Here is a 25,732-nt window from a genome sequence, read left to right on the forward strand (position 1 = left end):
CCCCCCCCCCCCCCCCCCCCGTTATGGTGTCTGCCATTGAGCTGGCTCAGCAGGTAAAGGGATCTTGCTACCAAGCCTGATAACCTGGGACCCATGTGATGGAAGAAAAGGACTCTCACAGCTATCCTCTGATTTTCACTCTGGCTATGGCATATGTGCACTCCACCCACTCACGCCCACACAAATAAATGCTTTAAAAATAAAGCTCAAAGTTATGACCTCGGTATGGTATGGTAGGGCATATTTATAATACCAGCACTCACTCAAAAAGTTGAGGTAAATGATCAGAAATTCATTCTGCTTTTTTCAAAAGAAAAGAAAGGTCCATGTTGGTTTGTCAATTACATTGAGATTTAAGTTAAGTGGCTCTTTTGGGGGGCTTGGGGTTTATGGTCATTTATTTATTTGTCTGTTCATTTATTTATTTTGCTTTGTTATATATTTGTAAGTTATAAATCTTGTTCATTCAGTATTGTGCTGTGTGTCTAAATTTGTCCTAGGGAATTTAATTGAATAGTGATTGAACTAGCAACCTGGCATGCTCATTAGTATGATAGATGGGCAGGTGTGTAACATCAGGATAGACCAGCATTGGGAGGACACACTGATATTTAACTTCCTCAGGTAGGGAGTTCTTCTCAATTATCAAAGCATGTTAGAATTTAGCCACCTACAAATTGTAGGAAAACCACTTGTGACTGTCCTTATTTCTGATACACACTTGCCAAGTTGGGACGGGGTTTGCCCCACTCTGTCTCAGGTTCTATCATTTGTTCTTAATTTCATAGAACTTAGAGAGCTACCACACAACCAAATGTAGTTTGTAAGAATACAAATTAAAATTGGTCAAGTGAAGGCATATCAGGAAGACTCTAGGAGAAGTGTCATTAGCATCTGTTCTTTTCTCATGGGAAAATCATAAATGGGTATGTGGCATTGATATTTGATAGTGCTCAGAGGATTGCTAAGCAGTGAAGCTAACTTGTGCCCAATGCTTTTATTGGGTGTCTGTCACTTATCACAATGTGGCTGTCTTTTTTGTTTTGTGTGTATGAGTAGATAGGGTGCCTGCAGAGGTCAGATTAGGGGTCATCAGATCCCCAGGATCTACATTAGAGACGGTAGTGAAACTCCATGTGGGTGCTGGGAACTGAACCCGGGTCCTCTGTAAGAGCCCTAAATGCTCTTTACTGCTGAGCCATCTCTCCTCCATGCCTGAATATCCTAAGGGCAGAACTGATATCAGATGGTTGAAGTCTGCATCATAAATAATATTATTTACATTCTCAGCAGCTAAAAATACCTGTCATTCCAAAGACATTCCAAAGTGTTCACTACAGTAGTCACCAGGTGTAAACTTAGTGGCACACTCTTGGAGATTCTTGTACTTAGAAGTCTAAATCCTGAGCATATGTGGAAGCACTCAGTAAGAAAGCATATGACTCTGTTGATAGAATGCTTGTCTAAGGTTTTAATAGCCCTGGGTTTGATACCCAACACCAAACAAAACTAGGCATGGTAGCACATATCTACAGTCCCAGGAGGCAGGAAGATCAGAGTTAAAGATCCTAAACTGCATGCTAAGTTCAAGACCAGCATGAGATACATGAGACCCTCCTAAAAAAAAGCTCGTACATTTGTGGGCTGGGGATGGGACTCACTGTTCAAACTGGCTTGGTATGTGTAAGGCCCTGGGTTTAATCCCTGGAATTGGAAGGAAAACCGTATATATTCCTTTTCTATCCATTTAAGTAAGTTTTCACTATTTTTCCTTCATAAATCTGTATTTTTACAATTTAGCAACCCGTTGTTATGTTCTGTATTATGCTTTTTATTTTATGTTAATGTTTTCAAAAACACTAAGGGAGCTTGCAAGATGCCTTGGTGATTGGTAAAAGTACTTGCTGTGCAAACCCACAGTGCAAGAAAGAAAACCACCTATACAGCTGCCTCTTGACTCCCAAAGGCACATGTTTATTCTCTATCGTGCAATAATAACAATAAACAAAATAATGTAAGGACAGGCTGAGCGTGGTGATACTCAACTTGAATATAGGAGAGAGAGAGAGAGAGAGAGAGAGAGAGAGAGAGAGAGAGACAGAGATCTGATCTCTTGAGTTCAAGGATTTCCTGGCTTACATAGTAAGTTTTATTCCAGCCAGAGCTATACAGAGAGACCGTTTCAAAAAGAAGTTTTAAGGGGGGGGGGGAGGAACAACCACTTTAAGATACCATATATCTTTATGGTTATCTGTCCCAAAACAATTTGTGGCGGTTTTCTTCTTATTTTGTTTCCATGCAATATTTTAATATAGTAAACATTTTTACTTCATTGAGACACGGAAGTTGCTTGTAGGGTGGTGAACTTTTTTGTTGATTTATTTTCTACATCATTAAATCAATATTCAGCTGTAGCAAAATATATGAACTACTTCTTGACTAGAAATAGAACACTAACATTGCTCTTTCCTCATTGTTGCATTCTGCATTGCTGTCTTAGGATGTCAGCCATGGATTAACTGAGGTAAGTTTGGTGTAATAAAGTCTCATATTCCTGAAGTATATTCTGTTTTTTCCTTTGTGAAGAGTCAAATTTGTTGTCATTTTTGAATTTTAACTTTTGTATTATAAAACTCTAAGCCAGGCATGGTGCTCCTTTAACCCTGGCAGAGGCAGATAGAGCTCTGTATGTTTGAGACCAGCCTGGTCTATAAATCAAGTTCTGGGGCAGCTAGGGTTATTACACACAGAAACCCTGTCTTGAAAAAGCAAAAAAAGGGGGGGAGGGTGTAAAAAAAAATCTATTTAAGTTATCCTGTATATTATTAATACAGAAAAGTCTTCTGAATTAAATGCTGCTGCGGGGTGTGATGACATGCTTCTTTAATCCTAGCACTTGAGATGTAGAGGCAGGCAGATTATCTGAGTTTAAGATCAGCCTGGTCTACATAGTGTGAGTTCAGAACAGCTGTACCCTGAGACTCTATCTTAGGAAAAAACAACAGCAGCAACAAAAAAAAAATCATGTTACTTAACATTACACCTGTATGATACCTTCTAACAAGAATTATTCTCCTTGTTTCCCAATATAAAATGCAGTATGTTCTCAGAATAAAATTTTATTAAAGAAATAAAATGATACATTTTTTGAACTAATAATTACTATAAAAATGTTACCTCTTTTGTGACCTTAATATGTAAAGTTCTAGTACTTTGACCTGACTAATGAGTGACCCTGAACTTCCTTTTCAGAACCGGGGGTTTTATGTTCTTTTATGTTACAGTGCTAGATTTTGCTTTGCTTTGCTTTAGACTTTATTTGGTCCGGTTTTCCCAAACTAATGAGGTGTTTCTTGACTTAGATTATAAACTATTGTTTGTTTGCTTCCTCAGGTAAGTATCACATACAATTACAAAAAGATAGGACTGGTATCAAGTAGGGCTCAGTACTAGAGTTCTTGCCTGTCATGCAAAGGCTCCATGTGCTACGTGGGCACCATAAGAGTTTGTGTTGGAGAGGGGAAAAATTTTCAAAACACAGTTTTGAAAACATGATTAGGATTTGAAATATTGTAAGCACATAGACTTCCTGTAGAAACTAAACCAGCAGTTTTCAACCTCTTTGGTCGTGACCTCTGTGGTTGTCGAATGACCCTCTCGTGGGGGTTGCCTAAGAATGTCTGAAATTTTAGGATTTCTAAAGAGTAGCAAAATTACAATTATGAAATAACATCAGAAATAATTTTATGATTGGGGTCACCACAACATAAGGAATTGTATTAAAGGGTCACAGTGTTTGGAAGGCTGAGAACCACGAGCTTAATAGAGCTCCATAGTCATGTATAGAAATATGAAGACAGCCAGCAGTGGTGACGCACGCCTTTAATGCCAACACTCAGGGAGGCAGAGGCAAGTGGATCATTGTGAGTTCAAGGCCAGTGTGGTCTACAGAGCAAGTTTTAGGACAGCCAGAGATAGGCAGAGAAACCCTGCCTCAAAAACAACAGCAACAACAAGAAGAGAGACAGAGAAAGAAGACTGACTGAGGAACATGGAGGTGGTTCAGTGGGTGAAGGCATTGGCCATTGGGCCCTTAGGGTGGAAGGAGAGAACTAACTGCTGGAGGTTGTCCTCTGACCTCCATATACATATTTGCACCCATATACAGACAAGCACAAAATAAAAGTTTTTAAATGTTATTTTTTGTGTGAGAGTTTTAGCCGTATGGCTCAGCAGATAAAGGCATCTACTGCCAAGCCCGTAGCCTGGGATCAGTCTGTGGGACTCCCCACCCCACCCCCAGCCTTTCATGGAAAGAGCTCACCTCTGACCTTCACATGTATGACATCAGCGTACCCACATATATACTCATACAAAATAATTTAGGTCGAGCATGGTGGCACACACATTTAATCCAAGCACTTGGGAGGCAGGGGCAGGTGCATTTCTGGGAGTTCTTGACCAGCTTACTCTACATAGTGAGTTTCAGGACACTCAGAGCTATGTAGAAAGACCGGCTCTGAAGTCCGAAACAAAAATCACCTGGTGATTACTATTTAGTTACCTTGTTTACATTATTTTCACTTGTGGCACACACTTTGTTGTCCAGCACTTGGGAGGCAAAGATAGGAAGTTTAAGAGTTTGAGGCCTTCTCGGGCTTAAACAAAGGGCTGAGGATGTAGTTCAGTGGTTGAGGACTTAGGTGACATTCATAAAGCCTTGAGTTCATTGGCCACCTGTTATTTTTGATTTTATGCACTCTATGTAATTCTTTCTTGGTTTATTCTGCCTTATATAAAATAAAAATCCTATAGTCAGAAATGAGTGACGCCAGGTGGTGGCGGTGCACACCTTTAGCTCCAGCACTTGGAAGGCGGGGCAGACGGGTCTCTGAGATCGAGGGCGGCTTAGGGCAGCTTGGTCTACAGAGTGAATACCAGGACAGCCAGGGCTACACAGTGAACCCTTCTTTGAGAAGCCAAAATAAAAAGAGTGGCATTTTTGATAATTTCTAATCATACCAGTGAATGAACACAGAGTATGATGATCATCTTTACTGAAATTGACAGCACCCACAGACCACAACCAGCTTGAACTAATAAGTCATTTTCTTTTCTTTCCAGTTGGCCGATATCCCTGTGACAATTTGTACATATCCATTTGTATTTGATGCCCAAGCAAAAACTACTCTGTTGCAAACAGATGCAGTCTTACAGATGCAGGTAAGTACTGTACAGTGCTCATTTGATTTGGGGATGCTTTTAAAAATTCTCTTTTTTTTTTTTTTAAATAATTGAAACACACATAGTGTGTAATGTGTGGGGACAGTATTGTAGGCTGTCCTTTGCATGGTGCCTTGTATAACTCTGAAGACTGCTGTAAACACACACATGCGAAAGAAAGCTGCTTATTTTTAAAAAGGAACCATGTTAAGTTTCTGCCCCCTGTTTCTGCTTGAGCTCCTGTCCGGACTTCTCTTCATGAACCCACCCCCTTGCTCCTCAAAAAGGAACTGTAATAAAAATAGAGTAATGCAGCCTTTATTCATGGTGATAAAAAGTGGAAGAAGTGAAAGGTGGGATAAAATCAAACTTGGAAGCATTTCATCACTTCAGTGAGAAGAGTTTCAAATTGCCTGGAGCCTGGCATGGTGGCACTAAATTCACATTTAGTCCCAGCTCTGTGAATTCAGAGGCCAGCCTGGTCTATACAGCTAGGTCCAGAATAGACAGAGGGAAGGAAAGATTGATTCCTTGAGGCTGGTCATAGGGACCCCCCCCTCTTCCTTTTTTTTTTTTTTTTTTTTTTTTTTTTTTTTTTTGTTGGTGTTGGCAGGGGAGAGTCTTACTGCTGAGATCTGCCTCCAGAATCCCTCCTTTCCTTCCTCTTTCAATTTTACAATGAGTTTTTTCATTCACAATGAAGATTTTAAAAACTAGTTCATGGAAGAGTCTGGGTAAGGTGGCACACACCTTTAATCTAGCACTTGGAAGACAGAAGCAGGTCAATGTCTCTGAGTTCTAAGCTACCTAAAGCTCTACTCAGTGAGACCCTGCCTCAAAAAAAAAAAAAGAGTGTGTGTGTGTGTGTGCACACATGTGTTGAGGATATCACAATGAAACTGATTACTCGATGCTAACTAAAATAAAATCTGGACATGGTGATGCTTACATGTGATCCCAGCCCTATTTCAGCATTTGGAAAGTGGAGCAAAGCAGGAGTTCATAGCGGTCCTTGCTTTAATGCTATGAAGAGAAATCATGACTAAAGTACCTTGTTTAGGAAAGCATTTAATTGGGGGCTTGCTTACAGTCTTAGAGAGTTGGTCATTGTGAACTGAATCAGTAGCTTAAGAGTTTTATATCCTAAGCTGCAGGCAGGAAGCCTACCCTTAGTGACGCACTTTCTCCAACATGATCACACTTCCTAATCCTTCCTAAATATTGTCCACCATTGGGAACTAAATACTCATATACATGAGCCTATGGAAGCCATACACATTCAAATCTCCGTAGTCAGCTCCATAGCAAATTCAGGGCCGGATAGGTTAAATGAAACTGTCTCAAAGTAAAATAAAATGCTGATTTTTGTTTGTTTTTGTTTTCTAGATGGCTATTGACCAGGCCCACAGACAGAATGTCTCCTCTCTTTTTCTCCCAGTGATTGAGTCTGTGAATCCCTGCTTAATTCTAGTGGTTCGCAGAGAAAACATTGTAGGAGATGCAATGGAAGTCCTCAGGAAAACCAAGAACATAGATTACAAAAAGCCACTCAAAGTAAGTGAGCAGTTCTTTATAGACATTGGGACTTATGTTTCAGGTTGTGTGTGTGTGTGTGTGTATTTGAAAGTTTTTGTCTTTTTTTAACTTCATAGGCTTACTTTATTCTATCCATATGTTTTGCCTTCATGTATGTGCACTGTGTGTGGCCTGAGGCCTGCAGAGGTCAGAAGAGAGGGTTAGATCCTGGGGAATTGTGTAGTTCACAGATAGTTGTGACCCACCAAGTGGGTGCTGGGAAGCAAACTGGGTTTTCTGCAGGAGCTACCTCTCCTCCTGACCACTGAGCCTGCTAGATTCAGTGTTGACCTTACTTACCCTCTTTTAGGTTATATTTGTTGGAGAAGATGCTGTTGATGCGGGAGGTGTTCGCAAAGAATTTTTCCTGCTCATCATGAGGGAATTATTGGATCCTAAATATGGCATGTTTCGATATTATGAAGATTCCAGGCTTATTTGGTTTTCAGATCAGGTAAAATGCCCACCTACCACAATTATTTCTTTATATCTTTGTTTCTATACCTTGTGTATCAGATTCACTCAGGAAGACTAGATTCCTAACGTATTTTGGCCAGAGGTTTGCTTTATTACAACTTGAAGTTAGGAACTTTTAGGCTTATTGTCAAAACACAACCCTGATTTTTTTTTTTTAAACATTTAAAATTAGGAAAATAAATTGAGGACCAATCAACTTAAGAACAATGCTGATGGGCAGTGGTGGCTTGTGCCTTTAATCCCAGCACTTGGGAGGCAGAAACAGGAGGACCTCTTTAAGTTCAAGGCCAGCCTGGTCTGGAGAACAAGTTCCAGGACAGCCAGGGCTACATATAGAAACCCTGTCTCATAAAACAACCAAAAAGCTGAATTTTCCTTCTGTATATTTCAGATTGGAAAACTGAGTAGTAATCACCATGTTAGCTTCTCTTCTAGGGTGGATTCATTTAGCATTAGAGATTACTGATGTCTCTTATAATTTAGATTGAGGGCTAGAAGAACATTGTCGTGTGTGAACCAGATCTTTCCACCAGTTGGCTATGACTGCTCTTTCCACATGTGTGTCAGGGGCAGAGTTGATTAGTTACAAGGACCCAGCTGGTCCTATGGGGGTGTCTGTGGTCTTTGTTGTATAAGGGTAACACTAGGATAATTCCTGAGGAGAAACAAAATAAAGCTTCTGTAATTATACTATCTTGGATACTTTTATAGAGAAACAACCCTGCATTATTTGTTGTGTGTCTAGTTCACCAGGAAAGGGGCCTGTCTGTTCAGTTACCTGTTCTCTAGCACCCTCCAGTAGTTACAGTGTAGTTTTTGATCTTATGTTTCTGTTTGTTGCAGTTGTTATCTTTACTGGTGTCCACCTACATTATCTTGTCCTTTAAAGACTTAGGGGTGTTGCCTGGCAACCCTCAGCACTCCGATAGTTCCACTAAATGTTCTAGACTTCAACAATGCAGAGGAATGGGGCTGGAGAGATGGCTCAGAGGTTAAGAGCACTGGCTGCTTTTCCAGAGGTTTTGAGTTCAATTCCCAACAATCACATGGTAGCTTACAAACACCTGTAATGAAATTTGGTGCCCTTTTCTGGCATGCATGCATGCAGGCAGGCAGAACACTGCATACATAATAAATAAGTTAAATTAAAAAAAAAATAGCCAAACAATAGCAACAATATTGTGATGTAAATGAAAATACATTTTAAGTGTTTGATTTATTTCATATTTAGGGTATAATCATAATACAATGATGTTTGCTGTTATTTGAAATAGTCGTACTACATTTTCTATTTTTATTATTATGGTTATTCTATCAGTAACTGCATATTTAGGTTAACTTAATGAATTTTTAAAAATTGATTATTTTAGTATATTTTAGTTTTGTAAGTATATAAATGTTTGTAATTCTACAGTCAAATTTAGAGAATAGATTGGAAGAAGCTAAGCTTTATGTCATTTTCTCCTTTCTCCTGTAAATAACTCTTTTGGATTTTTTTGTTGATGTTTATCTCTTGTCTGTCTGTCTGTCTGTCTATTTTAGTGGGATCTCTCTATGTAGCCCTGGCTGTCCTGGAGCTCAGTATGTAGTCCAGGCTGGCCTTGAACTAGATCTGCCTACCTCTGCCAATGTGTGCTGTCACCCTGGGCTGAGTTCCTGATATTTAGCCTCCCAAGTTGCCAAGATCACAGGGGTACACCATCATAATTATGAATGTATATTGTACTTTGATATTTTTGTTTTTGAGACAGGATCTTAAAATGTAGCCCTGACTAGCCTAGAGTTCCCTATGCAGACCAGACTGAGCTCCAACTCACAGAGCTGCCTACTTCTTCCTTAGTGCTGGAATTAAAGGCATGCTCCACCACTCTCAGCCTTTAATCTTTTTAAAAAGGTTACTGTTTTAGGGATTGTGATTATGACTCTCTTGACAAAGCACATGCCTGAGAAGTATAAGGACCTGAGTTTGATCCCAATACCCTGCCATAAGGTTCAGGAGCAATGACTCAGTGGTTAAGTAGAACTGGCTGCTCTGCAGAGGTCAACATGGCAACTCACAAGTGTCTCACTATAGTCCCACAGGATTTTGGGATCAGATACCATCTTCTCTGCAGATGTACATGCAGACAACACAACCATATACATAAATTAATCTTTTTTTTTTTTTTTTAAAAAGGCATGATTAAAACAGGGTATAGTGACTCACATCTATAATTCTGTTGCTTGAGAGGTGAGTTTGAGGACAGCTTGGACTACATCTAGACTAAGCTAGACCCTTTCTCTCAAAATGACAACAAACCAAAAGCTAGGAATGGTAGTGTGTGACCGCAGTGCTAACGAAGGGAGGAGGTTCTCTGGGACTCACTGGACAGACAGGCCAGACTGACTGTTGAGCTCCAGCCTGAAAGGCCTCAAGGAAGGAGGTAGATAGGTTTCTTGAAAGTGACACATTGTGTTGTCATTCCGCCACCACACATGTGCATGCACACATAGGCACTTCCCATGAACACATTTTTTTCAAGTTTTGCTTTTATTGTCTATCAGTCATCCTCTTGTTCCTTCCCATCCCACAGTAGGCAAGCCTGACAGCCCAAGTTTATGTTTCTGGAATAACAGTCAGTTGTAAAGCCATGCGTCTGTCTGTAGTCCTGACTGCCCTGGATCTGGCTCTGTAGTACAGGCTGGCCTTGAACTCTGCCTCCCAGATACTAGAGTCGAAGGTGTGCACCCCCACTCTTGGCTACTAAGCAAATTTTTACAAAGAGAGTATTGAATGCAGATGTAGCCGGTGATGATCATGCCAGGGAGCGGAGGAATCAAATGAGCTAATTTCTTGTTACTTTTCTGTCTTTAGAATTTTCTACTGTGGAGAATGTGGTTTTGTATTAGAAATAAAGGTTTTTCATTTGGAATAAAAGTCTTTTATAATTTTCTTTGTATTTTTAGACATTTGAGGACAGTGATTTGTTCCATTTAATTGGTGTTATCTGTGGCTTAGCAATCTATAACTTTACTATCGTGGACCTCCATTTTCCTCTGGCTTTATACAAGAAGCTGCTGAAACGGAAGCCATCCCTGGATGATCTGAAGGAGCTGATGCCAGATGTTGGGAGGTTAGTGCTTAGCAGTGCTAAGAGAGAGGAAAGGACAGAAAGCTTTCCTTCTAGAAATATTTGTTTTGTTCTTCTGCCAGCATTTTTTAAGTAAATAAACACTATTTCAGTAAAGGAAAGTCTTACATGTAGTTATTCATATCAGAATTATCACAATAACCTGTTTTATTTTAAAGAAGCACTCTTTTTTTTTTCTTTTTTTTGCAGAAGCATGCAGCAGTTGTTGGACTATCCAGAAGATGATATAGAGGAAACGTTTTGTCTGAATTTCACAGTAAGATGAGCAGACACTGTGTAGCCTTATTTAACAGCTTTGCTTTTGGGTTTCTCTTTTCCAGTGTGTGTGGATGTTTAGTCTGCTTATATATCTGAGTAGCATGCATGCCTGCTGCCCATGGAGGTCAGACTAGGACTGGAGTTACAGATGGATGTGAGCTAGGATGCTGGGAATTGAACCTCTGGAAGATCAGCCATTGTTTTTAACCTCTGAGCCATTTCTCTATCCCCATGCATGGAATTCTCAACCCTGCAGCTAACATTTATTGAACATTTGCTATGTGCTAGCCACAATTACATGCATTATTTCATTTTTTTCTCAACAATTCTATGAGATTTTTTTATCCTTAGTTTTACAGTTAAAACTGAAATAATTGCATGTTAGTCATTATTTACCAGCTCTGTGATTTCAGTAATTGCATACTTTACTAATCATAATAATAAGGGAACTTAAATTCAGGAGACCTATTCACTTCTGAACCTGAAGCTATAGGAATGATTAGAAGATGGAAAGAGTAACAAAAGAGAACTGCTAATGAGCTTAAACTACTTAGTAGATGAATCCCTCCAGTGTGTCTGTTTGGTTGTCATCCTTGACTCTCTTCTGTCAGTTCTGTCCTTTCACTGTAGATCCAGAAACTGAACGTATACTGTCGGGTTTGCACAGCAAGTACCTGTACCCACTGAGCTTTCTTGCCAGACCGTTAATATATTAGAATGTGAATGGTGTATTTGTAAGGAAATCTGATACATGTTTAACCTGTATCATTAATGTAATGTAAAATTACTGTGTTGTTTTTGTTTGTTTTTCCAGAAGAAAAAATTTTCTGGGGCCTGGAACACTATTGTTCTTATAGAAGCCCCAAGTTCAGTTTTCAGCATTCCACTTGGGAAGCTCACAGTTGCCATTAACTTAGCTCCATGGACCACTGCCTGCGTCCTTCAGAGGCACACACCTACACTTAGATTTACACACCTAAGTTGATGGCTTCTATTTGAAGGGACAGTCAGATTATCTTTTTAGATAAGGTTTTTGGTAGGTTCACCATACGCCATAGCAGATGACCACATACCCTTTATGTTTGGGTGCTGTATGACAAATTTTTCCAGGGAAGATGTGCTGATAACACTAAAGTACGTTACTTACAGGAATATGAGTTTACTTACAGCAACATCACCAAGGCCCATCCCAACATGGGTGACAGATTGGTCACAAAGCTGGGACAGCAGGTTGGAGAATGTTCTTTCTAGGTGCCTCTAGTCTAAACATCTTCCAGACAGCTTGGTTGGTTCTGCTTTTCCAGGCAGCTGGTTTGCTCTGTCTGTTTTGCAGTTCAGTTTCTTTCTATCTATCTGAGAGGGACTCAGCTTTTATTGCTTACTCTGGCAGGGAAGAACCTAGTGAATCTGATCAGTCTTGGGGACTTCCTGAAGCCTTTTAAGTTGTTTACCTTTTTTTTTTTTTTTTTTTTTTTTTTTTTTTTTGATTTGTTTTTTTATTGGTTTGGGGGCATATCGAGGAGGGTTGTTTGTTTAGAAACAGGGTTTCTCTTACTGTCCTGAGTCTGTCTGCTCTGTAGACCAGGCTGGCCTTGATCTCAAGAGAGATCCAACTGCCTCTGCCTCCTGAGTGCAGGGTTTAAAGTCAGGTGCCACCACTGCCCACATTTGTTTGTTTTGGTTTTGTTTTGTGGTGTCTTGTTTGTTTTTTAGAGTGTTTCTCTGTGTAGCTCTAGCTGTCCTAGATCAGGCTGGCCTCAAACTCAGAGGTCCATCTGCGTATCTGCCTCCTGCTGGGATTAAAGGTGTGGGCCACCACCACCCAGCTGTTGTTTACCTTCTTGCTTAGTGAGCAAGATGAAGTATTTCAGTCTTGGGGAAGACTGTTATACAACAGTGAGCACAATTAGATTGATGAGTTCCTTTAGAAAGATCAAACACAAAGACCCCAAAATTGGGGGCAGTATAAGAGGCACGAGTGAATCTGGGAGGATTAATTAAAATAAATAAATAATAGCCAGGTCTCATGGTGCACACTTTCAACCCCAAAACTCTAAGGCAGAGACTCATGAATCTTTTGGTTGAGTTTCAAGAGAGCCAGAACAATAAATACATTGAGACCCTGTTTTGAACAAGGGGTTGGGTTGGGGACAAATGTTGAGAAGGCGGAAGAAAGAAGAGGGAACTTTGAATGCTTTCCAGTGTCTGTTAAATTTTGGTTCCACTTTTCGGTGGGTTCACTGTCAGTTTCAGACTCCTTGACGATTTGTTTATTTAAGGTGCATTGGTGTTTTGCATGCATGTATGTCTGTGTGAGGGTGTTAGAGCACCCTAGAACTGTTACAGTTGTGAGTTGCTATGTGTGTGCTGGGAATTGAACTCTTAACCACTTGGTCTCATTCCTTGACTTTTTGTTAGTATTGTAGTTGAATAAAATATTGAGTTCTGTGAAGTTTAAGCTCAGATTCATTTATTAATACATATATTCCTATGTATTCAAGAACATTGTTTCCAGCTGCCTTAGAGATTCTCCACACTCCTTTGATTATCACTTGCACAATAAAAGCTACGAAAACATAAAAGATATTTCTCTTTTTAAAAAATTAGTATACTCGTGTGTGTGTGTGTGTGTGCGCGCGTGTGTGTGTGCGCGCGCGTGCGCACACGGGCTTAAACACTGACCGTGTAGAGCTCAAAGGACAACTTAGGGGAGTCAGTTATCTCCTTCCTTTAATTTTAGGGGTTGTAGTCAAGTTTCAGGTTTGGCAATAAAAATTTTTTTTATTATTCATATATTATATGGGGGGATGGGTGTGGTGTATATACACTGATTTGCTTGCCCATGTGGTGCATGTGTGTTGACTGAGATTTCTGTCCCACTGGATTCCACAGCCATTCAGTCCCAAAGAAACACACAGAGGTCTACATTAATTATAAACTGATTGGCCTAGTATCTCAGGCTTCTTATTAACTTTTTTTTTTTAAGATTTATTTATTATGTGTACATCATTCCTTCCATGTGTGCCCCACAAGCCAGAAGGGGGCGCCAGGTCTCATTATAGATGGCTGTGAGCCACCAGGTGGTTGCTGGGAATTGAACTCAGGACCTTTGGAAGAGCAGTCAGTGCTCTTAACCTCTGAGCCATCTCTCCAGCCCCTCTTATTAACTCTTATAACTTGTATTAGCCCATAATTCTTATCTATGTTAGCTACAGGACTTGGTACCTTTTTTTGGCGAGGCAGTCATATCTTGCTCTGTATCTGGATAATGACTACAGACTGAGCTTTCCACTCCCAGAATTCTCCTGTTCTCGTTGCCCACCTCTACTTCCTGCCTGACTCCTAGCCAATCACATTTATTAAAATACAAGTAACAGGGTACAGACCATTGTCCCACAGCACATGTGGAGGCTCGAGGGTAACATTGGGATGTCTTCCTCATTTGCTTTTTACTTTTGAGACAGGGTCCCTTACTGTAGCCTGAGCTTACTGCACTTGCTTTTTTGCTGGACTGTCCCCAGTATCTGCCTTCTCCATAGCTCCTAGCCTTGGTGTTCAGGATCCAACTCAGTTCATCATTCTTGCAAAGGAACACTCTATCCACTTAGTCTCTAGCTGCTATCTTTCCACCTTATTCCTCCATTTATATAATTATATTATACAATATTTTCTCATACACTGTTTTTTAAGAACACCTTGTCATACGCTTTCAGAACTTTTTATTTACTTTTTTGTTGAGTTGCTGTGTGTGTCTAGTAGTGTAGATGATTCCTATGTAGTGTGATAAAATTCTATTCTTAACCTTTTTATAAAGGGTTCCTGCCTTACTACATACTGAATTGAAAGCAAGAATGTATTCCCATAGTGCTTGTGGATACAAAACATGGACTATTAGGAGAAATAAAAGGTTTTAAAATAATATACCTCCTTATAAACCAAATTAATATGTAACTAAAAACTACCTGTCAAATACACATAGCAGAAGGATCTGGGGAAATTGTTGTCATGTGGAAGAGTGCACTGCTGTAAGTGCAGAGATCTCTCAGGTTTGCCCAGTCTTCTGAGTTCCCTTCCTGCGATTTTGTTTCTTTCTGAAGTGGTTTGTTTATAAGAAATGCTCAAGTTGCCAGTGTTTACTTAACCAAGTACTTGGTGTAATATATTGGGGTTGCTGTGGGATATCAGACTACTAGAAAATTAGAGTCCTAGTTGTGGCTCTGTTGTAAGTGGGCTTTTTTTTTTTTAGCATAAATTTGTTTGTATATTTAATGAGAAGAATGTTACATTTAAAAGTATTCCAGGTTTTGAATCTGGCATTGACCTTTTTTTTTAAAAATTAATAGATCACAGTTGAAAACTTCGGTGCAACAGAAGTGAAAGAGCTGGTTCTGAATGGTGCAGACACAGCTGTTAACAAACAAAATCGGTAAGGGATTGCAGTGACCTCAGTGGGAGTGATAAGGGTTAGTAGGCATTCTCTAATGTTACTAGAAACATGTCATAGCTATAGGTTGTGGCACACAGCACTTCAGGAGGCAAAGGCAGGATGATCTCTCTGATCCTGCCAGGACTACATGATGAGACCATGTCTCAAAACAGTCTAAAAACAACCCATAGAGGGAGGGAGAGAGGAGTGGGGGGAGGGGAGAGGGTGGGAAGAGGGGGAGGAAAATGGGAGGCTGGGAGGATGCGGAAACTTTTTTTTTTTTTTTTCCTTTTCTCAATAAAAAAAAATAATGCAAAAAATCTATTCATGGCAGATTGTTTACAGACAACCACATTAAAAAATTTAAAAAAAAAAACCCATAATTGAATGTTTAATGGGAAAGTCTGAAATCCCCTTTAAGGTATAAGTAAAAGAGTGAAAAGATCATGATGAATAGCGGCACAAAGAGAAATGAAAAGAAAAACAGCAAATACGGTTTAAATGGAAATGGTGGCAGCTAATTAGCTGATCAGAGGAAGAGTGTAAGATGGACTGGAGCATCCAGAAGCCACCAGTTCGTTTTACAGACTAGCAGCTTAAGACACTGAGTCTGACCCACTCTTAGAGAGTGCTAAGGGTTTGAGGAGTTCCTGAAGTTCAGCAGGAAGATTGGTAAAGAATCAAATAGAAACCTTTATGTCTAGTCACCCAGCATTGTCCCCAGGGCACATGGCTGCCAGTAACTCCAAACAACTATGCCATAGTGCCTGTATGGTGGTCAGAAGACAACCCATGAAGGTTACTTCTCTCCTTCATCCAGCTGGGTAGCAAGTGCATTTAGCCAATAAGCCATCTGACCAACTTTGCATTTTTCTTTACAGTTTCCATAATACCATGAGAGGCAGGAAAGAGCCACTTGTGTCCACTCCACATTTGAAAAGAAACTGTTATTAGCCTGGCAGTGGCTGTTAGTCCCAGCACTCTGGAGGGAGAGGCAGGTAGATCTGAGCTTAAGGTCAGCCTGATCTACAGAGTGAGTTCCAGGACAGCCAGGGCTACATAGAGAAAACCTCTTTTGAAAATTAAAAACAACAAACAAAGAATTTGTAACTTTTAAAAGATGATCTCGAGAAAAAGAATGCTTAATACTTATTCCTTGGGTATGAATGTTATATAGGTTCATTGAAACCAAAGGGATGGAAAATCTGTTCTCTGTAGCATAAACCTCCTGCTTCCAGGGAGATCTCTTATCACCCAGTGCCTTATTTCTCCATGGGTTGTGTCTATTTTGAAATTATTTGATAGCCAGTTGCCTTACTCTGAATAGGAAATTACTTTTTTTTTTTTTTCAGTAGAAGTAGCCTAGGAATGAATAATGAGGCCTTTTTTTTTTCCCCTTCAAAATAGGGTCTCTGTACATAGCATATTCTGGGTTTGGTGTGGTTTTGGCTTGGCTTTGTTTTCCCCATAATGATGGATTTCATTGAAGTCCTCTTTTCTGAGTTTAGTTGAAAAGTGGCAAGAAGTGAAAAAGCGAGTTGGACAGTGTTGAGTATTCTCGATAGATGGTGTGTGTGACCCACGTAACTATGCTTTGCTTTCGTTTCTAGGCAAGAGTTTGTTGATGCCTACGTGGATTACATATTCAATAAATCGGTGGCATCTTTATTTGATGCTTTCCATGCAGGCTTTCATAAAGTCTGTGGAGGAAAAGTTCTTCTGCTCTTTCAGCCTAATGAATTACAAGCTATGGTTATTGGGAATACAAATTACGACTGGAAAGAACTGGAGAAGGTAAGGAAAATACCAGCCTTTACCTGCCAGTGTATAAAGGGAAGGATATGGCTTGCTGTTGAAAAACTAGCCCATCTGTATGCTGTTGCCCTTTGTATGTACTACTCATTGGTGTCACTGGTAGACACCCCAACCCCTCCTACCCACAGTGCACTGTTTGATAGCACTGGGGAGGTGCTTGAGACAATGCCATAGGAGTGCCCCTACTGAATGGCTCTCCACCCAGTGCTTTTCTGGCAAATCTAGTGTTAAATTGGAAACTCCTACAGGGAGGGGACTACAAAGGAAAAACTTAGAGGGCTGGCTGGCTCAGAAATTTATACCACAGAATATTGTTGTATTCCTCTTAGCATTTTTGTTTAAAAAAAGAAAAAGTTTGATTTCTCTTCTTGGAAACAGTAAAATTTTATAAAATTTCATGTTAGCATTTTAATAAACCTTTCGTGCTATTTTAATAAATCCTTATTGATAGTGTTGCATAAGCATTTCTGGTGATTTTAGATCTGTTCTTCCCTCTTCCTGGGAACCAGTAGGATTGCAGTAGTTCACTTCACACGTGATAAGTTTTAATGCTAAAAAAAGTTGTCTGTACTCTTTTTAGAATACAGAATACAAAGGGGAGTATTGGGCAGAACATCCCACAATAAAAATTTTTTGGGAAGTGTTTCATGAATTACCACTGGAAAAGAAGAAGCAATTTCTATGTAAGTATTTCTGACCAGCTGTATAGTCTATTGGACAAGAATATAATTGTTAAAATTGTAAAATATGGGCTGCAGAGATGGCTCAGAGGCTAAGGAGCACTGACTGTTCTTCCAGAGGTTCTGAGTTCACTGTATACCTAATAAATCCTTAAAAATTGTAAATATTAGCCCAGTTTTTAAAAATTAGTTTTTGCTATTTTTTAAGATTTTTATTTATATGTATATTGAATCTGTGTTATGCATATTGTTCTCAGAGGCAAGAATTGTGTCTGATCCCCTGGAACTGTTGTTACAGGTGGTTGAGATTCGGAAACCTAACTTGAATTCTGTGCTGTAGGGCATAGCTTAATTTCTTTTCCTATTTGTTACCTTGTATAAAATGTTCTAGGGCGCCGGGCGGTGGTGGCGCACGCCTTTAATTCCAGCACTTGGGAGGCAGAGGCAGGCGGATCTCTGTGAGTTCAAGACCAGCCTGGTCTACAAGAGCTAGTTCCAGGACAGGCTCCAAAACCACAGAGAAACCCTGTCTCGGAAAACCAAAAAAAAATGTTCTAGGGCATTCCTCTATTAAAGGTCTCCCCACTCTCAGGAGTGTTCACTTATCAGTTAAGAGTGTGCACTGCTTTTGAAAGTCCCTGGCTATTCAGAAGACATGGGCAGGATCTCAAGTTCCAAGGTCTGCTGGAAAATAGGGTTGAAGTCTGGGCAGTTGCCAAGATCCTGTTTCAAAGTAAAAAGCAACAGTAAACACAGCTTAGCATTAACCCCTGACTCCAGAACCCAGCACCCGTGTGGCAGGAGAGAACTTCTAAAAGTTTTGACTTACACACAAAAAAAAAAACTAGTTTAACCAGTTCTCTAAATGACTTCTAAATGCTTGTCAATACCAACATTCTTCACCAAGTATTTATTGAGCACTTTTAAGACAGTGGGTGATGTTCATGCAAAGCTAGGCTGTGGTCACTGGACTGTTGTCTAATCATCTTTCTTGGCAGTATTTTTGACAGGTAGTGATCGCATTCCCATTCTTGGCATGAAGAGTCTGAAACTAGTCATCCAGTCAACAGGAGGTGGTGAGAGCTATCTTCCGGTTTCCCATACCTGTTTTAATCTTTTAGATCTACCAAAATATACAGAAAAAGAAACTTTACGATCTAAATTGATCCAAGCTATTGATCACAATGAAGGCTTCAGTTTAATATAATCTTGGAGTTTTGTTCTGTTTAGTGCAAAAGCACCAAACCACTTGTGTTTTTCTTGTGAATTTCAGCAAAGTGAGAAGTACTTGTAATTCTCACTTGCAAATTGTTCACTACTGTATTGATGAAAGCCAAATATTAAAGAAAAATTGAGCAACTGTTAATACTAAACTGTACATAACCATGAATTGTCCCTGTCCTCATAAACATACAGTATTGTGAATACATTAAAGTTTTACTAACAGGAATTTTAAGAGTTTGCATATTTCAGAAATGACCTGATGTGTGAGTGCATGGAACTGTTGCTTAATGTTTCTTCAATCACTGGGTAAAAACCTAACTATGGCCTGCCTTTAGTTATTTGATTATTTTTCCATTTTGTAAATAAAAGTTTTGTAATAAAATGGTGACATTCAGATACCAGTAGTTTCTGTGGCTGTAATTGAACTGAGCTCAATTTTAAGGGTTAAAAAATTATCTGCTTCCATAAAAGCATGGCGGAAACATCTTTACTACATTACATGTCCGTGCAGACGTAAATTAACTTGAAGTTCTTTCCTCCTTCCTAAGTCCTGAGATATACAGCCAGTTATCTGTTGACAATCAAAGTTGCCAGAAACAGAACCAGTGGCCACTTTGGAACTGATGCTGTAGTATTTGTTAAATTCTCCGTGCTTTAGAAAGTCTTAATTAAGAGTGAGCTTGTTAATAAACTGTGGAAGAGTTAAATATGTAACTCTGTTAGCTACAATGCAAATATTCTTTTCAACTTAAAAAGCTTACTATTTCAACTTCCAGTGGTTCTCATCGGATTCAAACTCAGGGAGGTTTGTATATCTTTTCTGTGTACTATGAATGAGAGGCTAGAAGCAGGCATCGAAAAGCCCCAATGTTGGTTGGTGCTAAGGAATATATATGTAAACGCACTCAGCTGCTGATGTAAGTATTCTGAATTGTCAAGGCTGTTCAAGCTATTCACTAAATGGGACTTTAAAATGCTTAGATGGGCCCTGGATGTCACTCTTTCCTGTAATAAGGACATCCTAGCACGGGGGCACTTTTGTTGTAGTCTCAGCAGTCGTTCCGTGACCCTATTGTCTCAGGCATGCCCACCACGCACCTGGCAGAGTTCATTTCTTGCTCACATTTTTGGCTCTGGCTATTTCTATAATCGTCTAATTTGATTTCCAGATTAAGGCAGGAGGGAAAACCATGATTCATCACTTGGTCCATACACAGTGCCCTTTAGTGCTTTCATTCCACATTCATGTCATTGAGATTCGTTCTCAACAGTAAGTTGGTGTTAGAGGTAGAAGGCATTCTGGGATCAGACACCAGAAGACCCCAACACGAGTGAACCTTATTGGGCTGGCAAGTTAATGGGGGGGGTGAGGGGTGGAGGAGCCAAATGACCATTTTAATATGAGACTTTAAAACAAGATAGATACAAGTATAAAACACTGCTTTTGTATTTCAAAAGTTTGAGGAAGATAATCCAGTCATTAAACAGTCTACAAAACATATGCCAGATTACATAAAAGTCTATGTACAATATAAAAAGAGCTGAAAACAGTCTTCACTGTAAAAATAATTTAAAACAAATTTTTCAATTTAAAATATTGTCTATAGCACAAACACATCATGCAAATGGAAACTAAATATACTGCATTCTTTAGTGTAAGCCAAATTCAGATTGAAATCTTTTTTAGGTAGGGAAATGAGCCACTTTTATTAATTAGTCTTCTTCTCTGGCAGTAACGGTCCTCGCTGGGTATTTTACGCATAAAGAACAGCTATATTTCAAAACCTTTTTTTTTTTTTTTTGGTAATAAATACTAAACCAACATTGAATATTTAAATTTGTGGGTAATGTTCCAAAGAAGTCTATAAAATAAATACTGACTGTAATTTGAGGTGTGAACTGTTTGAAAGGCTAAAAGCTTCTGCAGTTCAGAAAACTGATCCTACTTTTAAGGCAAGCTAAGCTTTTAAATAAATAAGAACTAGTTTCATTGACTATTCATCTCCATAATACAAGGCTCACACTTTGGGATACATTACACCAAATCCTCAATAGGAAACAATGTACTTTCTGGCTAAGTTACAATTTATTACTTTGGAACTTTAATCAAGAGACCTGTAGCTTTCCTCATTAGTGGAAAAACAGCAGTCCAAAATATTACACTCTTCCCAGTAGAAGTACCATTATTAGGTTCAGAAAGGCTTTGCATATGCACATCTTGGCAGTTTAGTACTTGTGGTGACAATAGATGCAGGCTCTACCACAGTGATAGGTTAAGCTAAGGGGACCTATAGACAGGACTATTGTTTCTAGAGCAACTGAAACATTTTCAAATCATCAGGTTAGTCTGCTGACTGCAGCAAGTACATGCCATCTTAAGCAGTAAATACACTTCAAACTGAGCAGGTTTTGAGTGCTCCCCACACATGATGACTTCCTTCTCACATTGTAAAGTCATCAGTGATTTAAAAAAGTTAGCTGCCACAAGTTTTTGAAAATGCCAGTGTTTCAAAAGGTAACTGCTAAAAATAAAATTCAGCAGAACAGAAATTGAGGATTTCAAAACTATTCAATGTTACAAACAAAAAGTGTGAAATACCATTCTTTGGTCTAGATAAGCTGTTCCCTTTACATTAATTAACATTCCAATGGCTTTTTGAAAACTTTAAAATGTTGAAAATCATTAGGCAAAAACAAAATTATATATACATATGGATGTATCATACAAATGAAACCTTTAAAGGAAATTGAAGTCAACTAACAGCTGATTAAAGATACCTAGGTACCTTTAAAAAAGGTTAGTGTTGAATGTACAAGTACAGAAATACGATGGAACTTTAAAAATTAGAAGACAATCTATTTTCCAGTCTATAAATATTACATCTTTCTGATTTCCTTGTTCAAGTTCACAAGTAAACATTCATTTTGACATGCTGAAGTTCCCAATGCTGGTGGAGCAGTTCCTGTACCTGGACAGCTGTGATAACGTTATGATTTGTCTGATGGATAGTCCACACCTGCCACTTCCTGTCGCATGGCTGCAGCTTCATTAACTCCCTCCTGATCCCCTCCATCAGCACCGTCAGGTCTATCAGGATCATCTTCCAAACCATTGTAGAACTCTTCAATCTCACTTTCATCTTCCATGGGTTCTTCTAAACTGGGGCTCTGGCACGTGCCACTGTCACTGTTACTGCCACAGGAACTAGAGGATAAGACATCATCTTCAGAGTCTGAGTACACCTCCGCACCATGGAATATGTAACGATTTGGTGGTACAAAAAGGTACTGATTACCTGAAATAGAGTGGTAAGAAATGTTACTTTCAGTTGTTTGATTCTAGGCGGGAGAATCATTCTACAAGTGTCCATTCGGCATATCTTGGAAGGCTCACAAACTTCCTAGGCTGTGGTTTTGTTAAGTCCAGGGGATTTATAAAGGTATGTATTGTAGGTAACCATGCTTGGCTTACATGTTAATTAGTCAAGGTGATCAGAAACAAAAATAGCTTTTACCTTGCAGACTACAAAACCTGTAAAATACAGTATGATAAAAGACTGCTCCAGAGGCAAAGATGTATATATGATACAGGCAAGTTACACTTCCCAGAGCTAAGTCTCCCATTGTGTATGTCCAGACTTCAGGGGAGGGGGAAGAGTTATGTAGCATACCTAAACCACCTTTCATACCAACATTTCCAAACATAAGTGTTCATGTTTACCTGGAACGAGGATAAATTACTGCTTAAAAGTTGGGCTCTGTTATCAGGGTCTTCTGCTTCAGATATATTAAAGCATCTTACCACCTGTTTTTACAAGTATATAGACAGTTCCCCAGAATTTAAAGATTTATTCTATTCCACTAAAAGTTAATAACATTACAGGTATGGTGGCACATATTTATGATCCTAGTACTAGAGAGATGAAGCAAGAAGTTCACCATTAATATCTAAAATTTCTTACCCTGGGCTGTGACCACAATTATAGGGATCTTTAGAGCTTTTTTTTTTTTTTTTATGTCAAAGCCGGGCATCACAACACCTTTAATCCCAGCAGAAAAGCGGATCTCTGTATCTCTGGATACAGCCAGGGCTATATATAAAAAGTCTGATGTTTTATTTCTATAGGAGATGGAAAACAGATTTTACATTACAGTGCTCTGCTGTTGTCTAGACAGCTATGGTTTGGATACATTTAAAGGCCAGCTTGCTCTCCCAAGTATGAGGCCCTATCCCCTACTGGGGAGGTAGGGAAACACAGCATGTCTTTACCTGGTGAGCCATCCATCTTGTTAAGTCATTTCTACCACTTAAAACAGCACAGCAATATATTTTAAAACCCACTCCTAGAGCTGAGGTTATAGCTCACTTAGGAGATCACTTGCCTAGCCATCTGAAGCCCTGTATCACAGTATTACCTGCAAAAATAAACATACCACCTTTTTCTAACTCAACATACAGCGCTAAATTTTTCTCTTGACATTGGGAATCCTCTTTCTTGGATCACAATACTTGAAATGGTTCAACAAACAGCATTCCTTACCATCAAGACGCTTACTAATCTGCTCCTTTGCAAGTCTATTGGGCCAACACTTTCTCACAGCTTCTGCAACTGAATTTCTTTCATTTTTCTCTTCCGTACTGGAACCAACAGCCTTGAAATCTAGGTTTTCTACATTAATGCTCTCAACATTCCTACAAGCTTGTACTTCTTGTGACTTTTCTTCCATACAACTTTTTGATTCAGATACTTCTAAATCGTTCTTTGTTGCTTGGTCTATAAGTGTAGTAATCACAGGAGAATCCTGTGGTATAGTTCTTTCAGGTGAACTTGAGGCTTCAGAAATATGAAGAGGTGTTGGTGGCAACTCTGATAAATGAACCAATTCCTTGTGTGTTCGTGGAGGTTTTTCAGTAATTTCTGAAAGCTTTACAGGGTTACAACAAAGTTTGGCATATTCACCACCTAACCTATGACACAACTCATTAATTATGACATCACAGTCTCCAAGAAGCTCTACATCAAAATGCAGATGAGGCAAAGGTTCCCTATTTATTAATATTTGAGGCACTTCATGGGGTATGGAACCTAAAAACAGGATGGAAAAAGGGTGTTAGAAAAAGAGAAAGCAATTATAATCACAATAGATACATATAGGTGGGCATGGTAGCACAACCTTTTAATCCCACCACCAAGACAACAGCCAAAAACCCCGTGAGACTGTCTCAGCCATAAAAAATGGAGGGGATGAGGGAAGCGACATAAATTTCTCCCATATTCTCTGACCTTAAACACATGGCAATCCTGTGTCCCAGCCTCAGAGAGCTCAGCTCAGAAAGCTTAAACTTTTAAATAACAAAACTCCTTTGAATTAGCTTTAAAGACAATCTTTAGCACATGTGGCTTTAGGTGTTTGGAAGGCTCAGAGAATCTCATATCCCCTTGCTATGAAAGGACACATAGCTGCTTCACACAGTGGAGGTGGCAACAGAAACATGAAAGAGTAATTCAAGAATGGCAAACTTGAACTGGACATAAGCTTTTTCGGGGGGGGGGGGGGACAGGGAAGGCGTATTAAGACGGTCTCATTGTGTCACCCTGGCTGTCCTGGAACACTGTATATAGACCAGGATGATCTTAATTAAACTCGGAGATCTGCCTCTTGGGGTTAAAGGTGTTAGCTGCTATGCCTAGCTCCTGGGCATAAGCAAATGAACTTTTATTTTTTTAATCTAACCCAGGTGGCCTCAAATTTGCTGTGTGGCAGACGCTATTCTTTGAACTCCTGACGCCACCACGACATGGCTTACAAGTATGTGTCATCATTCCTAACTACCAAAGATTTACTAGCTGGGAATGGTAGCACATGCCTTTGATCCCAGCACTCAGAAGACTGGGCAGACATAGCTCTTTAAGTATGAGGCCAGCCTGGTCTGAATATCCCAGGCTATAGTGAGATCTTGTCTCAAAAGAAGGGGGGTGGTGTCTACCAGCATGTAAGTGCCCAATCTGAGTACTTGTGACCACTTTGGTCAAATGGGGTTGTCAGATTCCCCCACAAGATAGCTTACAACCATCTGTAACCCCAGTTCTAGAGAATCCAAATGGTGCACATACATGCATGTAAACAAAATATTCATATACACAAAGAAGTTTTTTTTTTTTTTTTAAGTAAAGTTTAGACCTTCAACTATTCTCTAAATAGAAACAGTAAAATCACCTCTTACACAGATCCACAACACATGTCATGCAGAACTGTTCCCCTAAACCAACTTACTTGGAATTAATGCTACTGGTCTTACTTTCAGAGAAGACCCAATAACAATGAGGAGGTCAACTTCATCTTTGTCATACTTCATGGCTCTATGAAACTGTTCTGGTAAATTTTCACCAAAGAAGACAATCTCTGGCTTCATAATAGCAAGTGGCTCATCGGCTGGGCACCTGGGACACCGAGGAACTACCTGCACAAATTGAGAAAGTGAAGGGAGCCCAAGTTAGAAGCAGTCAATATATTCCCAGGAAACATAAAAGCTGAGCAGAAATAAATCTGACAGAGCCTATTGTGAAGCTAGGTGACAGCTCAGCAGGTGGAGACAATTCCTGCCAAGCCACCAATCTGAGTTCAACTCCCAGAGTCCACATAGTAGATTGAGGACTGGCACCTCCCCCTCCCCATTGATCTTCTGACCCCAACACCTTGATCTCTTTTACTATTCACCTCCACACAAGTGCTGTCATTTCCTCATGCCCACCTGTGTGTACACAAAATACTAAGCATGCAAAAAGCGAGCACAAGAAAAAAAAAAAAATGGAAACAAACTTGACCTTTAAAAATGTTTGTGAAAGTGACTCCTTTCCAATTTACATAATTAATTGTGCGGCTATTTCTGGATGTATGTTGCTATATTTTTTGTTTATATG

At 39.5% G+C, this 25,732-nt stretch overlaps 2 protein-coding genes across 5 annotated transcripts in view; one reads left to right on the forward strand and one right to left on the reverse strand.

Annotated features, from left to right (window-relative positions):
* Nucleotides 1-19,210, forward strand: part of Herc4 (HECT and RLD domain containing E3 ubiquitin protein ligase 4) — a 78,062-nt gene extending 58,852 nt beyond the window's left edge. For 3 of the 4 annotated variants that reach the window (XM_005360131.3, XM_013351224.2, XM_026785578.1), the window contains 10 exons: nt 2,501-2,524; nt 5,125-5,223; nt 6,610-6,777; nt 7,109-7,252; nt 10,222-10,388; nt 10,596-10,662; nt 15,008-15,090; nt 16,701-16,884; nt 17,486-17,588; nt 18,584-19,210. In XM_005360131.3, coding sequence (XP_005360188.1) covers nt 2,501-2,524; nt 5,125-5,223; nt 6,610-6,777; nt 7,109-7,252; nt 10,222-10,388; nt 10,596-10,662; nt 15,008-15,090; nt 16,701-16,884; nt 17,486-17,588; nt 18,584-18,792 — 1,248 coding nt within the window. In that variant the 3' untranslated portion in view covers nt 18,793-19,210. The remainder of the gene's footprint in view (nt 1-2,500; nt 2,525-5,124; nt 5,224-6,609; nt 6,778-7,108; nt 7,253-10,221; nt 10,389-10,595; nt 10,663-15,007; nt 15,091-16,700; nt 16,885-17,485; nt 17,589-18,583) is intronic. The other variant, XM_026785577.1, reaches the window with a different exon arrangement.
* A 2,439-nt stretch (nt 19,211-21,649) lies between these two features.
* The window catches only part of Sirt1 (sirtuin 1), a 20,539-nt gene continuing 16,456 nt past the window's right edge, over nt 21,650-25,732 (reverse strand). Inside the window, exons 7-9 of the mRNA XM_005360130.3 lie at nt 25,086-25,272; nt 23,351-23,896; nt 21,650-22,105 (exon numbers count right to left, since the gene is read on the reverse strand). Coding sequence (XP_005360187.2) covers nt 21,798-22,105; nt 23,351-23,896; nt 25,086-25,272 — 1,041 coding nt within the window. The 3' untranslated portion in view covers nt 21,650-21,797. The remainder of the gene's footprint in view (nt 22,106-23,350; nt 23,897-25,085; nt 25,273-25,732) is intronic.

Source organism: Microtus ochrogaster, linkage group LG2 (genome assembly GCF_000317375.1).
Source record: "Microtus ochrogaster isolate Prairie Vole_2 linkage group LG2, MicOch1.0, whole genome shotgun sequence".
Lineage (NCBI taxonomy): Eukaryota > Metazoa > Chordata > Mammalia > Rodentia > Cricetidae > Microtus > Microtus ochrogaster.